The sequence below is a fragment of the Squalius cephalus genome, assembly GCF_949319135.1.
Source record: "Squalius cephalus genome assembly, chromosome: 16".
Taxonomy (NCBI): Eukaryota; Metazoa; Chordata; class Actinopteri; order Cypriniformes; family Leuciscidae; genus Squalius; species Squalius cephalus.
The window spans coordinates 9,882,506-9,900,759 of record NC_137137.1 but is presented as its reverse complement, the minus strand read 5'-3'; the positions used below and the strand labels follow the sequence as shown (position 1 = coordinate 9,900,759).

Genomic DNA, 18,254 nt, shown 5'->3' with positions numbered 1-18,254 from the left:
ACTCTATGAGTTCTGCTTATTCGCAGTGGTCGGCGAATGTGCCTAGCACGACAACGACTGTCCCTCAGGAAGTCTAGGGAAATTGAAGGGCTTTAAAGGACGCAGGAGTCAGTAAATGAGGCTGGTCTTTGATTCAGCTCTGCTGGCTGCTCCTGTAATCAGTCACCCGAGGCAACACCGTGATTACGGATGACCTTAAATCAGGAAGGAGGCCTGAATAAAATATGGTGTGAGTGACATTTGGACCCTTGTGTGTTACCCTTGTGTTGTCTCTGATTGGAGAGGGTTGTGTTGAAGGTGGGTGAGTTTTCTGTGTTGTTACAGTTTCACACAATTTCTTCATCTAAGCATGTCACAGAATGCTTTAAAACATTGCCATGAATGATACCAGTTTGTCATTTAACCTCATTCCCTTAACAGACAATAAGGCTGAGTCTGAAATTGCATACTCTCTTGAGTAGGTACTTACTTTGAATAAAAAGTATGCTAAAAAATGTTATATATAGTATGAATATGTGTAGTTTGGACGTATTTGCCATGTTGCCATTATCATAGGTGACCTACCAACGTCAGTTACGTCGCTTCACCTCCATTCACAAATCCTCTTCCTTGGCCTCATGGGATAGTAAAGTGTCCACCATATGCACACTTCAGAATCTCAGTTAGGCTGATCATTCCACCGTTGTTCTGTAAGCAAAAGTCAGTGACTTGAATTTGATGCGAGTACCAGTGCAATTTTGTAAGGAGAGGAGTGACGTGTGCTCTCTTCGGCTCGTTAAAGACCATTCTTGCTGCAGCATTTTGGATCAGTTGCAGAGGTTTGACAGTGCATACTGGTAGACCTGCCAGAGACCATTACAATAGTCCAGTCTGCATAGAACAAGAGCTTGGACAAGGTGTTGTGTAGCGTACTCTGATAGGAAGGGCCTGATCCTCCTAATGTTACAAGGCAAATCTGCACGACCGGGCAGCTCTAGCAATGTGGTCTGTAAAGTTCAATTGATCATCAATCACAACTCCAAGGTTCATGGCTGACCTTGATGGAGTTATGGATGATGATGATGACTCATGGTCAGTACTGCCATCTTGTGTTAGTGTTAGTATATTCCACAGATCACTCTTTCAATTACATTTTTGTAACCAAGTGATTGCCTATTCAGGGTTGCAGTGTAACTTACAGTAGAACAATTACTGCTATAAATCTTATCGACTGTAATAATTGTATATGTACACCCCACTCATTTATTTAAGAAACACATTTTACACATGTTTTTGAGTCTCCCTTAAAAAAATGATAATACATAATATTTATTAGAAAAAAAATGAATAAACAAATAAACAATTAAATAAATAATGTATGAGGTTAATTAAACCTAAAATTTAAATAGAATTATTTGTATTATATGCATACTAACACACGACAGCAATGTTTATAAATGTTTTTTTCGCTGTATAGAATGGATAACATTTTAGAAAGTTTAACTGATTGAATTATGCATAAATAATATGATGCATTTCATAAATAAATCCATCAATCCATCCATCCTTGTCATCCAATGAGAGTGACCACAATTGGTTGGTTTGCGGAAGTGCGTCACATTGTTTACAATTCTAACGGATCTGGCTTATTTGTAGTAGTAGGCGACCGCGACAACATAACCACAGATTCTTCAGCGTGATTGAACAGCAATTACAATGTCTATTTAATCTTCTTAAGTATTATATTAGTGTCACATGTTCAAAGCGAGTCTGACCATTGCGAAGAAGGTTAGTGTGCAATTCTAACTTAAGATTTCACGTCACTGCCCAAACATAGTCACGAGTCAAGTCAATGCAGATGCTATATATGGAATAAGACATTCAATACAAAATTAAGTCGTTATTTTTTAATGTGTGATCTGAAAAATAACATCGCGTTGGTTCATTTTAAGGTATTTTGTTACCACTAACTTTCTAAACAAATGTAAAATGAAATAGCCTACCGCTGCGGTATTCACAATGCAACACTAACAGTTAATAACGTTAGATGCAATTCCCTAATATCGTGGACATTATATAATATTGTATATATATATATATATATATATATATATATATATATATAGCATAAGATGCAAAACAATGTTTCAAATATAGTATCACTCAAGGTAAATCAACTAACATCTCAATAAGGGGTTGTTGCCACTGTTAGTTAGTAACATGAAATAACGAATATTTCATTTTCGGTTTCACAGAAAAAGAAGTATTTCATATTGAACCACAGCTACTGTCATTCAGTGTAAGTTATGACAATGTTGAGCAGTAAATCCAACGACGAGATCCGGTATATGCTGGATGATTACGGAATAAAACATGGTCCTGTGGTCGGTAAGTTTAACTCCACGTGATTTAAAATAGCCACTGTATTCTGAATGGGGTTGTTGCGTTATTGAAATACTATTTGAATTAGTTTTTATATTTTTCATTTTAATTTTTATTTCAGGTTTTATTTTAATGAAAAACTGGATTTTCTTTTCTTTTAATTGTCTTCATGCTGTTTTATTGTCCTCAACAGATTCCACCAGAGCTCTTTATGAGAAGAAGCTGAGAGAAGCCATGGTTAAACACAAAAGAACCCAACCTCAATCCGATAGGACATATTACAGGGAGGAGGAGGAGGGTAATCCTTACAAGAAAATCAAAACAAAACATGAATATCTATAGTTGTAATGTCATATCACACCACTGATTTGAACTGGTTACGCCTTTTGTTTTTCAGAGGAAGTCACCTACGTTCACCATCACAGGCCTGTGAGTACTAACAACACTTATTAAAACAGACTTATTTAGTTTCAGACTTATTGACATTCTGACTTCTATTGCATTTTTATTTATTTAGCAACAATATGGTGATGTGGGCGACAGGTAAGTCATTCTGAAATGTGCAGCAGATTAAATCATGTTATGATAAAATTGTGAAACTAACAAAAACCTTTTGTTTTTTAGAACGTGGTCCGATTATAGAGGGATGGACTACATAGATGAGTAAGATAGCTTTTATTATACTGAAAGTGTGTCACTGTCAGGGGAAACAATTTTTTATGAATGAATCTAAATGCATTAATTCTTCCTTTCGAAGGCCTGCTGTATATAGGACTCAAACTTCTTACCGCAATACGTCACAAACAAGAAACGTGTCGCCGGAGCCTCAAATCCAGAAAACACCAGAGAAGAGTTCAACACACTTGGTCCCGGTTTGGCTACAGATATTAGTGTTTCTGATTGTTTCTGGTCTTCTGTACTTAGTTTTTATTAATATGGAACCAGCAGAACCTGTCAAAAGACTAACGTAACCTTTCCTTTAGTGATCCAATCAAACTGGTGTTACATTTTTAAAACAGCAAATATTCAATGCAGTAGGTGTTTTTTAAAAAAAACTTAAATTCACATTTTTCAGTGTATTTTAACTTCATAAATGTTGTTGATTATTTTGTGTGATGATTTATCAAAGTAATTGCCCAACATGGCTACTCTTTTGAGAATATAAAGGAAGTGGGTGTTACAGGATGCACCTGTTGAAGAATTATTTTTAAAATGTTTTATTTTGTTACTGGGTTAAGATGCTATAACTGTCCATTGTAAAACTGCAATCCATTTTACAGTACTGTATTTTTAGTCATCTCTTGGGCTTTTAATCATTTGGTATATTACTACTCGAGTGCTACTAGAAAGCCTTATTACTTAAACATTTTATAGATTAGTTACTGGATTTGGTGTTGTTGGTGTATTTTTCCATGCAATATGTCTGGAAGTATCAAACTTGTATTTGGGACAGTATTTGAATACCCTGGAGCCACATTATATGAACGTCAGAATCAATGGTTTCTGATGTTATTTAAAAACAACAGGTTTTATTAAGAGGTACATTTTAGATACATATAAAAATGTTCATTATTTGATTTTTTTTTTTTACAGTAAAAACACTACAGGCATATCAAAAATTGTGATTTTTGTTTTTAATGGCAAAATAAAAGTAAAAATTTTATTACATGTACCAAAAACTACAATAAAAGAACCACCATTAGTTCTACACACTGCAATACATGAATGACAGCAAGTGACAGTAGTGTTGTCACACCTTTTTTATTATTTAGCTATACTATCGTTTTTGAGGGTACAAAACATGTTTAAGTGTTTTAAACTAAAGTTGTTCATTTCAAATCTGTCAGCCTCTACCGATGACATTTAGAACCTCACATTTTGTTTTTCCTTGTTGCAAATGGAGTGTATATTCAATACTACTGTAGTGTTTGCAACTGTTTTCTTAGCTTTACTCAACATTAGTAGTGCTGCTTAAAATGTTCACCGTAAGCCTATATTCCATTACTATTATTAATTATTGTTCCATAATATTTGTAAATACAGACATTATATTGCGCTGTACTACGTTAGAAACGAATGAGGATTTGTTCTTTTGTTTGCTCAAGCATTAAATCAGATCTAGTGAATAATGAGTTCAGTAAGTTCACTTTGATTTCAATGAGAACATGAACAAACCAGGCAAACGTAGTGACCTAATGCGATAGAGGTTGGTCTTAGGGCTGTCTGTCCCTGTTCCCACCTGTGATTAACCAAACATTATACACACATGATCTTTAAAAACAATTGTAGTAGAAAAAGCAATAAATACATTATTTTAAATTATAAAGCCCCTCAGAGAATACAAAGAAACGAAAAAAAAAAAAAAAAAAAATCCCCAAAACATTTCACAGTTTTACAGTCTTTACCTGCAATATGGGAAGACCTCAGGATGGGTCAGACATGGTACCTCTAAAAACTAAAAAGCCCTTTTAACCTTGTTAGTGCAACAGCTTGTGTTGTAATTTCACCTCTTCAAGTCTAGTGATCTCAGCATTTACTTATAAAAATCCTCCCATCTCCATTAACACAGAAAGAAAAAACATCCAACTAAATACAATCGAAATGTGTTTCTCTGTAACTGACAGAGAATGGCAGATAGTAAGAAATGGTGGTTTCTGTGGTTCTTGAACTTAGATCTTCCCTTTGGTCTGGACATGCCACTGAAACGCCAACCTCAGATGGACCAAGTAACCCGTTTAGAGAAGCCTCTAGTTGCTGAAACAACAAAAAGACACAAAAATCAGCACACAGAAGTTATTTCTTTATTGACTTTTCCATATCTGTTCATAAAACTAGTTTTTTTCCCCCACTTGGTTCGATCGCCTGGTCCAAACCCGGGTTCGATTGCTCCCCCCTCCCTCTGGATTGTGTTCATATTCTACATATATGCAGTTATGTGCCGTTTATATATATATATATATATATATATATATATATATATATATATATATAAAAACAGCACTTGCGTCTCTCTGACGCAAATGTACTGCAAATGACAGCGGGAATCTATTTCTGCTGAAGGCAAGCAGAAATGAGCTATACATTCTCTCTGCTTGTCAGAAAAGTGAGTGAGAACACACAAACACAATTTTATCAAATCATAAGTCATTAATAGCGGTTTACTTCTGTGATTTAGTACAATCGTGTTCATATCAGTAGCGAAATGTAGCAGTGTTCACATGAACCGTGAGGTGGACTCGGCCAGGTACAGTTAGCAGGTGCGCAACCGAGTTCGGAAAACAGCCTTCACATCATCCAAACAAACCGACTAGTATGACTATAGGGGCTTTCGCACCGGGTAGTTATAGGACCTTAGTTATAGGAACTAGCCATCAGGGTGGTTCTCCGAGAATATTAATGTTCCCCTAGCGCCATTTTTCTGGTTGCATTCATAATGCTTTTTAAAAATGAAGGGTGCTGTTTCGTATGGCATGTGTTCGACGTACACTTACACACCAAAAAGTGGGTACTTCCGCCATTATTTCTAGGAATTATAAAAAGGTTTCTCCAGTGCGAAAGCCCCTAATAACATGTCCTAACCATGTGACTTGACGTGCCCAGTGTTCAGTAATTCAAGTTATTAGTGTTTGTTGGCTTTTTGGCACAAAAACTCAGATTAACATGAAAAAGTCCAGATGTATCATTCATCGACTTTTCAAAACTTTTCAAAAAAACAACAACTCGCATTACCTTCATTTTGAACTCCTGTTACTTGATTGTCAAGGCAATGTATGTGTTGTCAACACCTGTATTAAAAAAAAAAACTATTTGGTAAAAGAAATACAAATGATTGAATATTCTTTGAAATTATAGTTACTCACAGGTCCTGCTCTCTCGCTCCAGTTCAGTGGGTTTCCTCACTCTCTTGCAGTACACTTTGGCAACAATCAGAATGGCACATGTTGCCACCACGAACGTCAGACCGGATACCAGCAAACTGATGACCACCGGACTCATCACCGGATCAACTTCTGAGATTTTAATAGAAGAGCAAACCAATTTAAGATGAGATGCATAAATGTCTTAAAAGTCACAATGAAATGGAAGTAGCGGCAGATTTAGAAAGTAGGCGTAACTTTTATTCTCGCTGTATTATTGTTGCCACCGGCACCGCCATGTCGTGGAGACACTGTGTTTTTCATTGCGAAAGCCAAACTACTTTGTTTGGCCTTCCAAAAGAGGACACAACAGTGGTTAAGCTTTACTTACAACACTGTTACAGAACAGTACAACTAAAATTTTCGACTGTGTGCTGCACATTTTTCAGAGGACTGTTTCCAGAGCCTGGGAGAGTACAAGGCCGGCTGTGCACAAAGGCTGATTCTAAAAAGTGTGGCAATTCCATCTTTGCAAGTACATTCTGGGCCTGTAAGTATGTTATCATATTTCAAGAATTTGCTACTGACTATTCAAACGCGAGTTTTGAGCAGTTTAGAGTAGCGCTTGCTTGGCGTTTCTACAATCACAAATGCAGACATGGTTTTGTTTACACAGTGTTCTCACACCCGTAGCACGGCGCTTAAAAAGACAGTATAAGTCATTATAATCGCTGGCCAATCAGAGCACACCAAGCTTTTCAGAACGCTTTGTAAAAATCGGCACGTTTCAGAAAGGCGGGGCATAAAGGAGCAACATTAAAGGAGAACTCCGGTCAATTTTAACATTGAGCTCATTTTTTTGTAAATTTGGAGTGCTGTTAGTACAGAGAACAACGACAAAAATCGGTGTTGCCTACACCGTGTTATCCTCTTTTTAAAATTTGCACCCTGTTGACTTCAATGGGGCAAGTTTTAAACCTGCTTTTAGCCTCTTAACATCCTTGATGTGTCATTACAAGTGCACAGCTCATGTGAGTGATTCCTTCAGAGTGATCACGGGTGAATCTGACTGCAGTAGATGTGAAAGATATTAATAAATATGATGTTTATTCAGCCAGCGCACATACCTGTATTTTCTTCCTGTTTTCGGTCGAAGCCCATAGTAATCGATTGTCGAGTTCACACGCATAGGTTTAGTTACCTATGATCACGCGCGTGAACTTGACAATCGATTACTTTGGACTTCAACATTATGAATGACCCTTGGTGCTGATTCTGAACAGGCACTTTTAAAGATCCCAAGTCCACCTGGGCTGGAACCACACAGCTCACCTCGAATAGAGATGGGTAACGGCTGACTCTCCCTCGAGATAAATGTGCGCTCTCCAGTCTGGACCTTGTAGAGACAGCAGTAGTAGCCCTCATTATTGGACTGGGCATTGGAGAAGGTGAAGGTGACAGAGGGCGCGAGGGCTGGCAGAGAGTGCCGGACAGTCCCGTTGGGCCTGATGAGCCGCAGCTGAAAGGAGCCTCCAGGATACTGATGCTGAATGGAACAGGTGACATTGAAACTGTGGCCTCGGGTCACCCAACCTGGCCGGGCCTCAGGAGATGTGTTGTACCAGATTTGGGGAGTGTGAATCTCCACTGCGAAGAGAAAATAAGTTAGTTAGTCTGAGACTTTTAGCTGCCAATTATAACTTTAGCAGCAGATGCGACTTACAAACTGTGATGTTGATGAAGTTGCTGTGTGGAGAATTTCCTGAGGGAGAGTTTCCCAGTTTGCTGTGTATCCTGTACAGACAGCTGTAGCTGCCCTGGTGGGAGTTTTCCAGGTCTGACAGGGTCAGATCCACAGTCATTTGTCTGGGATCGGCTCGCTGTGTCACTAGTGGTGTGTCAACCCCTCTTTTGAACAGATGGAAGTCAATGACGGACTGCCAGTACGGGGCAGTGCATTTGAAGTGAACGGCCTCTCCGGTCGAATAGGCATAGAAGCGTGACTGAATTGACAAGGTTGGTGCAGGAAGTTTTCCTAGACAGAGAAAGATTGAGAAAGAATTATGAACAAATACAAACAAACACAGTCTTATTCAAATAAATCTTCCAAAAAATGTTGTACCTGTACACTCCACTCCAGCATCCTCACTGTGCATACACACGTCACCATTGGGGGTACGTTCGCAGAGATCCAGGGCAAACTCGTCACCCGAGCATTTCACATTCCTCCACAGCACCTCTCCGCCCGCCCGTCCGAAACGAGCCCCACTCGGGATGTCCAACACGAAGCCGCAGTTGAGCTCTCTGCAAACCACGGCAGCATCCTCCGGATCCCAACCGCGCTGACACACGGTGCCCCACTGATGCCCATTACGCACCTCCACTCTCCCCGAACATCGTTCACCCGGTCTGTCATTCACAAGTCTGGTGATCGGGTCGTCTGTGGAAACAATGAGAATGAACCAGTGTTGTTATTGTTAACTGAAACTAAAAACATTATTAACCGCTTCTGGTTATAAAATACAAATATTAGATGAAAAACTGAAAAAACTGAAATTAATAAATTTAAGTTGAAGTAACAAAATAATAATGAAAGCTAAATAGAAATATTGAAAACATTTTTGAATAAACAAACCAATCCAAAAGAAAACTGAGAAATTCAAAATAAAAGCTAACCCAAAATATTAATAGACACTATAGTGTGACTATGAATGTGAATTAATCTAATTCATATTTTAAGATTGCTTAGGATAGGGCTTTCAAACGGGCATTCACAAAAAATTTAAAGAAAACTAAATATAAAAACATACAGCTAAATTTTAATTAAACTGAAAATGTTTTTCAAATATCCTAAAGTTGGATAGAAAAAAAAATATTATTTTTAGAATAACTATAGGCTGTTAAATATAAAACAAATATTTCACAGATATCATTTTAATAAAGTGTTTCAGCTTTTGCACCAAGCGGTACAAAGACAAAATAGCCAATACATTGGTTTCACACAGTCTAAATGAGTCTCTATAGCCAAGAATGGTCTCTATACATAAAAATATATATCTGCATTTATATTTTAGAAGAGGGAACATTATATTTGGGAGTTAGGAGTTTAGATATATAATAGTTTGAAAATCCCTTCTGTAGACACCATTATAAAGCCAATAACTTACCAAAGGCATGGACATCTTCAACAGCAACATTGCATCCTGAAAAAGAGCAAAAAAGTATGATATAATATTGACATATTCATTTGAAAATTCTGTAATCATTTATTTTAAAACCAAAATATTGTATTTAACTAACCAAGTATTACCAGGCCCAGGAGAATCCTCGACATTTTAGATTTCCCATGTAATGCAAGTGCCAGGGTTCATTTACTAACTTACTAAATATCCCTGTCAGTGTCCGCAACCCAAAAGCTGACGGTTCCGGTGTGAGGAGGACCAGGAGCAAGTTGATGCATAGCACTTCAGTCTTACTTAGCTAGCTGGCTAACTAGCACCTCTGAATGCCTAAACTGTTTCTGTTCACCACCATGCGATTGATACAGTTACTTTATCCACCATAACCCAGGCTTCAAAACATAATAGTCGATAATAGCAAATAACACACAACAATTCAGAGTCAGACACAGAAGCTACCTGTAGGGCTGGGCGGCTAATATGCTAAAGCTGCCCTAAAGTAAAAAGAGTTATTTGTAGAGCGAGACACTAAAGAAACACTGATGTATTTACAAGGAATAACCGCGTAAATCTGTGTCCAGTAACGCTTCGTGAGTTGGTGTTCTCCGCGCGTTCGGTATCCCCACGAACAGCGTCATAATGCAGAGTAGACTGGCGCCGTCCGATTCGTGAATTAATTGCTTTGGTGAGTCGAATCTTTTGAACGAAGCTTTCCGAACACACCGAATCAACAGAATAAAACGACTCAGAAGAGCATTTGCAGTGAAGCGAGGGTTTGCCTGGTGGTGCGGAAAGGTTACTTTTTATTGTGTTACTTTCCAGCAATATACACACACTAAACAGAGTTTGTTTTAATGATTAAATTACATCAATAATTTAAATATCAAAACGTTTTTTTTTCCCAGACCAGATATGTAAATGAATGTTAATGTAAATACAAATTAGTTTCTAAATGACTCATTCTCGTAAGCTAAATAATGGCAAATCTGAAACAAACGACACATTAAATAACATTAAACAGCCGTATTAATAAACGTAATAAACAACAGTTATTGGAAAAAAGGATTTCAGGACTACGTGATGACGTATATGTCGGACGCACAAGAATCACTGAATCGTCTTCTAAACAGATTCTTTTAAATGAACCGTTCATATGAACAGATTTGCGCAAACGATTCAGACGTCCCATCAGTGATTAAGACGAGGAGAGAGTGTAGACATTTACTGTAGATGTTTTTCTGTTTTACGACGTTGCGCAAGGTCTGTGCATAAAAACGTTCGACCACGCTGATTAGGGCTTGAAACAAATTTAGGTTTAGAGGTGGAAAAATAACACATTTGGAGACACCATAAATATAAACATCACCCTGCTATGAGACCTACAATACAGCAATTTTATGTATCCACCACTTTAATCGGAGTGTAAAATATTTTTTCTTTATGCCATGTTATTTTTCAATCATATGTATTTATTCTTCTTTCCTGTTCATATTTAAAGGAATAGTTCACTTTTAAAATGAAAATTCTGTCATCATATACTCACCCTCATGTTGTTTCAAACCTGTGTGAATTTCTTTCTTCTGCTGAACACAAAGGAAGATATTTAGAAGAATGTCAGTAACCAGACAGTTTTTGGGTCCCATTGACTTCCATAGTAGGAAAAAAATATACTATGGAAGTCAATGGGACCCAAAAACTGTCTGGTTACTGACATTCTTCTAAATATCTTCCTTTGTGTTCAGCAGAAGAAAGAAATTCACACAGGTTTGAAACAACATGAGGGTGAGTATATGATGACTGAATTTTCATTTTAAAAGTGAACTATTCCTTTAAGTATTATTATATTAATTTTCCGTTTTCATAGTACTGTTGACAATTATAATATCATCAAGTAATATTAGCTGGAGCATCAGGAGGATCATAACTTTTATATAAAGCGGTGGTGGATTTTTTTTTTATCCGACATCTACATGGAAGCATTAAGTGAAGGAGCTTGTGGCGACACCAAGTGGATAAAATTAGCACTACAACACAATCCATCTACCAATCCATCAATCCATCCACCCATCCATCCATTCTCTAAACCGCTTATCCTCTGTAGAGTCGCAGGTATCCTTAACCAACAATAAGCAACACATTTGTTACAGTATTTATTAATCATCGTTAAGGTTAGTTAATAAAAATACAACTGTTTATTGTTAGTTCATGTTAGCTCAGGTCCATTAAATAGTATTAGCAGATACAACTTTCTGATTAAATCATTTGCTTGAAATTCACATTAAATAAGATTCATACATATTTGTTAAAGTATTTTTCATTGCTAGTTAATTTTAACTATTAATAAATATTTACAAATCGAACCTTTTTGTAAAGTTTTATCCATGCACCTGATATCAAGACTCATGACACAGAAAACTAAATCGGAAAGCTTTATTTCAAATAAAACATATTTATTAAATATAATTAAATCATTACTGAAAAACAATGGTTTCTGATTTAATTCCCTTAGGTTGTCTTTACAAATTTCAACCTCAAGGTGGGAGTCAAACAAGACTTTAGTTTAGAGTTTATAGGATGATAAATCACCTTTGGTGTCATGATGCAATATTTGTGAATCGCGTTTGATTTCAGATAGTACTTCGTTCAATGGCTTTTAAACTGGAAACATGAGTTCAACGGCTCAGATAAACTTGTTCCTTGTTCATTAGCCTACTTGTTTGCACTTAAAAAAAAAAATTCTAAATACGGAACTTTTAGATCATTTTACATAACACGTGACATGTGGGTGACCCCACCCTTACCTGCAGTCCGTCACTTTAATGATTTTTTAGTCAAGATAAAAAAAAAATTAAAAAAAATCAGTGCATCTTTAATACTGACCAAACCATGTTCATTCTACTATGTATAGCCAAATTGTTATGCCTGCATCTTTCTCGAGAGTTCAGAAGTAGTTTTCAGCCCATTCACGTGCATCATTCTGAACACAACCGTTTCTTCTCTCACCGACCTACTTCTGTTTAATTGGATAAGCACTCAGTCTCTACCGAGAGAGAGAGAGAGAGAGAGAGAGAGAGAGTGAGTGAGTCCGGCTGGACCCACACTGTGCAAACCGTTATCCACCTGCAAAAAAAAAGCGTTCATGGAATCTGCACATTCCTCGCTGACGTCACGGCGGATCGAAGAATGGAACAGTCTCCGCGCGCAACACGCTGTCGAGCGGTGATGATGTTATGAAGTGCACTTTGGAATATTTCCGCGCGACGCGGAATGTCCCACGGAAGCGCAAGTGAACAACAGGTGGATTCCGAGGCCAATCCAGCCCTGGAAGTAGCCATACTTCTGTGTCTCTCCGCCCCTATGAGTAACCATAGCGAAGACACAGTAAAATCCAGCGTACCGGAAAGAAGCTGAATAACGCGCTCGCGATGTGGATCATTTCAACGTTGACGTGACACTGCGTTAAGCGTTAAGATTGACTAACGTTACTGACACAGTTCATTCGGAATTATGTCACTTTACATATGATATCGTATTTTAATAGACAGAGGTTGTGTATTTCTGTCCCAAGGGAGTGTTTGTAGACTTTTGGAGTTATAATGCCTGTCAGTAACGGATCGGTGATGGATTTGCCGTCGGAATACGTGAAAATAAAGGCGCATTACGGCGGGTGAGTGTTGTAAACTTTCATAGATTAATGGTTTAAAGTCGGCCTGCTGTTCAGTGGCGTCAAAGGTCGGAATATGTCCGGTTTTTGGCAGATTAATGTAAACAGAACTTCCCTCCCACACCTGGAAAACTTTGACATATTGAATGTTTTGATATTTCTTTCAACTTAAGATTCATTTGATTTACTTTTAACAGATGTATATTTAGTTATTTTGGAGACGTTTTACATATAAAGAAATGAACAATATATTTTGAAAAATATCATTAAAAGTATTAAGACTCTTTTAGTTTACTTGAAGCATGTTGCCATCTCATGGGTGCCACCATATTGACATCACATGACCACCAGCCATGCCATGCAATTGACCAAAGTTGGTATGTTTTTGACCAGTTAAAAGTAAACAGTAACTTACTGAGTGCATTTTTCAGTATGCAATATTGTTGTGTGGCTCTTATTGCCACTTGTTGCTCAGAACACCTCTACTGTATGCTGTTGCATACCAGGATTTTGATTAGTAGCCTATTATAAAAGACAAGTTTCAGTGTTGGCAATTCAATCACCTTCAGACATTTTTGATTCTGCTGGTTGCTTGAGAGATCTTTTGAAGAGGTGAAGTCAGATCAGTGTTATTTCACCAGCTTAGCTTGAACTGAAGTAATATTAGTGACATGACTTGAATTGGCTGCATTGGTTCTGACCCCTGCTGTGTCTTCTGTCATTAAACAATAGAGAATTATTTACTGTTTCCAACTTGTAATTATCCTCCTCAGGCTTTAAAATCTAGACTTTATATTTTGATTAAATGCTTTTGGCTAAAAGTGCCATGATGTAGGCGGTCAGGAGAGAGTGAGATAACACAAACACGCTCTGTCTACATACATCATTGTGAATCATTGTTATTAATCACATCATCACTCAGCAGCTTCAGTGCACAGAGGGTGATATCACCCGGGTTTTGGTCAACAATGTGAATGATTTAGATTCGTTTTCGAAACCTCAATGTGTAGTCGTACAGCATTCTTAAACAAGGCCTTGACCATGTCTTGAATATGGCGTCATTTGATTTTAAAGAATTAAATAAGGATTAAAAGGGATTTAGGGTAATAAAGAAAAATAAATTCTTGAAGTTCTTGTTCTAATTGTAGTTATGAAGGAATCAATTAAAACAAATAATAATTTATTTTAAAATACGCCCACATTCACTCATATTTGTGTCTAATATCTCGAAAAACGCGAATGTCACTTTCAGTTATGAATTACATGAATCATGTAGGCTAAATGATTGCATATTTTTTATTCAAAATGGCAATTCAAAAGTTTGCGTCACTGGATATTAGGCCTGTCGGTTGTTGACCATTTCTGTCATAAAAAATTTGTCAAATATTAAATGTTTTGCTACTTACATCTTACCACGCATTCTTTTACCATTAAATCTAAAGTGTCACATTGGAATTCGCACTCCTTCTTCTTCTGTGAACAGTAAGGCCTGCCTTTTTTGATTTGATTGTCCATCTCAATCATTTTGGCATTGACGAGCGTTGAGGCAGACCAGCATAAAAATTTAATCCATCAATGTCTATGGTGGTTGTTCTAATGGTTTGCACTAAAATGAAAATTAATTTATGAAAAATCTTTTGGGTGAACTATACCTTTAAAGGGGTCATATGATGCTATTTTCAAAGATTATAATTTTGTGTATTGGGTGTAATAGAATATGTTAACAAACCTGCTTAAATGTTAAAAAAATACATATTTTTTTCTCCTCTATGCCCAGTCTTTCTAAAATGCACTGATTTCTACAAAGCCCCTCCTTCCGAAAAGCGCATTGTGCTCTGATTGGCCAGCTGACTCAGTGCATTGTGATTGGCCAAAGAACTCGAACATTTGTCGGAAATGTAAATCACCTTATGATAATCGCAAGCTTCAGCTTCCAAAGCAATTATTAAGTCAGTTAATAATGTCGTAGGCTACTCGTCAATTTGACCATATCAGTTTGATCCAGAGTCTGATTCTGAAAATACAGATAGCCGATCGATAAAAATACAAGTGAAAATACAAGCCGAAAATACAAGCTTGTGAAAATACAAGCCGATCGATAGGAACCAACTTTGCAAGCGTGACTTCAGCAGAACGTTTCACAGTGGCAAGTTATTAAATTTTTAAAAATCTCTTAACTTTCAGATACAATGTTATAACCTTGTACTCTCCCAGCTTCAGGAAACTGTCCTCCCTTAAATGCGCTGCACATGCTCAAACATTTGGGTTAAATAAATAAAATAAATCTTAACCACTGATTCCTAATTGCGTCCACTTTAATGTCCACCAAATAAAGTGCTTTTGCTTTGTCTCCACACACAGTGTCTCCACGACATGGTGGCAGCATACTTGGATAACTATCTGAAGCCATGCCTTTTTTCTTTGCGTATGCATTTGGGCGACATTATGCAAATATTTCCACATAGTGACGTGAGGGAGAATTCGATCGAGGCGTTTCAGCTAGGTCTGGTTCTGCATTCTTTTAGATAGAATAAATCTTTTTGTGGGAGACTTTGAGTTTGTAACATTGCAGATCTTATACAACAGCTACATAACACACTAAAGCAAAGGAAAACATGAAAACACATCATATGACCCCTTTAACACTTATCTTTGTTACAACTGGTAGTAATATTCATTTTCACACCTTGAATTAGAGAAGGTAACACTCCAAAATAGTTACTTTTGTATAAATACAGTTTTGAAAAATGTAAGAGATTAGATAGAAAGAGAAGTTCAATCTTTCATTCATTCATTTCATTCAGCCTTTCATGTTGTAAGTTCATGCTGTTTTATGGGGTAAAAAAAAAATCGGCTTTGATTGTATTTTTGTCTTCTGTTTCAAATGTAATATTTAACTTCACTTACTTAGTTTTTCAAATAATGAGGAACATGGATTCTTCGCTTTTTAGGGCCCAAGCCCTGAAAGGGCGAAGGCCCTATTGTTTCCGTAAGGATTATTTTTTTTTTTTTCTTCATTATTTTTTTTTTTGCCTTTTTGACACTTTTGGGGCCCTTAACATGCTCAAAAACTCTTGAAATTTTGCACACACGTCAGAACCCGCGGCCATCAGGGCCGGGCTGAAGCTGGTACCGGGGCGTGGCAGGGGGGCTCGACGGCGCCCCCTGGAATGGGGTCCGAAAACTTGGTCCATAAATCAAACACGCTTGCGTGTAATAATATGAAACTCAGTACACATATAGATCTCATCGGGCCGAACAACTTTCGTGCTCTAAGTTTTACAAAAGCCCAACAGGAAGTCGGTTATTATACGTTGTTTGGAAAACGCATACAATGGAATGTGAAATACTCCTCCTAGGGATTTCATCCGATCGACACCAAACTCGGTGAGAATAAAGTCAAGACATTGAGGATGAATTCTTGCGAACAGATTTTTGATATCTCGAACGGTTTGGCCGTGGCGAGGAAACTAATTTATGGCGAATAATGGGACACAGGAAGTGTGTTATAACTTCTGCATACATTAACTGATCTTGATGAAACTTCAGCAGTGTATTCGTTGTAAGAGGCCGATCACATGGATGTGACTATTGTGAGTCAAAGTTATAGCGCCACCAACTGGCAGCAGGAAGTGTGTCACTTTCAAAATGCTTTGAAGTCACCCTCTTACTTTTACCCGATTTGCTTCAAACTTTATGTGTATAATGTAAACACACGGCAGATGTAGACCTGTGAAAGGATTATTGATATCTTAGATACTGTTGCCGTGGCAACGCATCAAATTTTAATGTTCTTTTCGGATGCGTTTGAGACTCTTAGCATGCTTGAAATTGGATGAAACTCGACAGACACATAACACTTATTAGCCAGTAGACATGTGAAAAGTTTCAGAAACGGGCGTGGCAGGGGGGCTCAACAGCGCCCTCTTGAACAGGGTCTGAAAACTTGGTCCATATATCAAACACGCTTGCATGAATTAATATGAAACTCGGTACACATATAGATTTCATCGGGCTGAACAACTTTCCCTCTGTCAAGTTTCACGCCAGCCCAACAGGAAGTCGGCTATTATGGGTTGTTTGGAAAACGCTTGCTGTGGAATGTGATGTACTCCTCCTAGAGAATTCATTCAATCACCTCCAAACTCAGTGAGCATGAAGTCAAGACATTGAGAATGCTAAATTGCGGACGGATTTTTGATATCTCGAACGGTTTGGCCGTGGCGAGGAAACAAATTTATGGCGAGAAAAGAGAGGAGACGAAGTGTTATAACTTCTGCATACATTAACTGATCTTTATGAAACTTTAGCAGTGTGTTCGTGGTAAGAGGCAGATCAGATGGATGTAACTATCGTGAGTCAAAGTTATAGCGCCACCAACTGGCAGCAGGAAGTGTGTCACTTTCAACATGCGTTTGACAAAAGTGGGTGGGTTAGTTTTACCAACAGTTACAAAAATCAGTATATATATTGGTCTCACCGAGCCGGACAACTTTCTAATTTACAGTTATTAGCTCAGAGCAAAAGGAAGTCAGATATTTTGGTTTGAATGTGGATTTTTTGGATATTTCAGACTCTGAGTTTTTAGCTACTCTTCCTAACTGGTTTATTTTATTCACACCAAACTTTTTCAAAATGATAAAGATACATTAAAGATGCTAAATTGTGAACGGATATTAAACATCTCAAACGGTTTTGCTATAGTGAGGGACTAAAGTAAAGTAACACTTAAAGCCTCATCTTCTAAAAATGTAATTAAACACCATTTATTTCTATATAAAAGTATAAAAATATCACAACTAAACCCATTTTATTCTTTTTTTTTTCAATTTAATAAATATTTATAAGTTTAAAAATAGTAATTGTACTATTTAGTCCCATAAAAGTCAAGTCATACATAGGGCTATACTGCCCTCTTATGTTCAAAATCAGGTAGGCCTATTGTATCTACTTAAAAATATACTAGGTATGTGACGGTGAGAATATTTTACCACCGGTTAATCGACGTGTGACACCGCTGGGGGCTTTTGAATCGCCAACTTAAAAACGAAAGTAAAATATGTTCGTCCACACTGACATTGATAGTGGTTGAGCGAGCGTTTCAAATTAATTCCTATGGAAGTAGGAATTAACTGAAAAACGTTCACTCTGTTCTGCTCGTTCCTCGCCGTGGATGCGCACCGTTATGAATGC

The 18,254-nt window shown here is 37.4% G+C and overlaps 3 protein-coding genes across 6 annotated transcripts in view; 2 read left to right on the top strand and 1 right to left on the bottom strand.

The window, feature by feature from the left end:
* Positions 1-1,594: 1,594 nt before the first annotated feature.
* On the top strand, positions 1,595-4,646 carry LOC307173855 (uncharacterized protein). 2 transcript variants are annotated; one of them, XM_079897370.1, is made up of 7 exons: positions 1,595-1,767; positions 2,235-2,367; positions 2,555-2,659; positions 2,759-2,790; positions 2,879-2,904; positions 2,986-3,024; positions 3,119-4,646. In XM_079897370.1, the coding sequence occupies exons 2-7, from the start codon at positions 2,286-2,288 to the stop codon at positions 3,330-3,332; spliced, it is 498 nt and encodes a 165-aa protein (XP_079753496.1). In that variant the 5' UTR covers positions 1,595-1,767; positions 2,235-2,285; the 3' UTR covers positions 3,333-4,646. The 2 variants fall into 2 exon arrangements, with proteins under 2 accessions (XP_079753496.1, XP_079753495.1); XM_079897369.1 differs by having other exon boundaries at positions 1,632-1,767; positions 2,762-2,790; positions 3,119-3,883.
* LOC307173854 (uncharacterized protein) lies at positions 3,877-10,089 on the bottom strand. Its single transcript, XM_079897368.1, has 8 exons — positions 9,519-10,089; positions 9,386-9,421; positions 8,341-8,658; positions 7,942-8,253; positions 7,551-7,865; positions 6,222-6,371; positions 6,091-6,146; positions 3,877-5,115 (listed from the first exon to the last, which is right to left on the bottom strand). Exons 1-7 carry the CDS (start codon positions 9,550-9,552, stop codon positions 6,109-6,111), a joined length of 1,203 nt encoding a protein of 400 aa, XP_079753494.1. The 5' UTR covers positions 9,553-10,089; the 3' UTR covers positions 3,877-5,115; positions 6,091-6,108.
* Positions 10,090-12,439: 2,350 nt separating this feature from the next.
* Positions 12,440-18,254, top strand: part of prkcz (protein kinase C, zeta) — a 104,702-nt gene continuing 98,887 nt past the window's right edge. For 2 of the 3 annotated variants that reach the window (XR_013823914.1, XR_013823916.1), the window contains exon 1: positions 12,443-13,064. Coding sequence is in view for 1 of the 3 variants with exons in the window: in XM_079897362.1 (XP_079753488.1) it covers positions 12,994-13,064 (71 nt within the window). In the remaining 2 variants the exon portion in view is untranslated. Of the gene's footprint in view, positions 13,065-18,254 lie in introns of all 3 variants that reach the window. The other variant, XM_079897362.1, reaches the window with a different exon arrangement.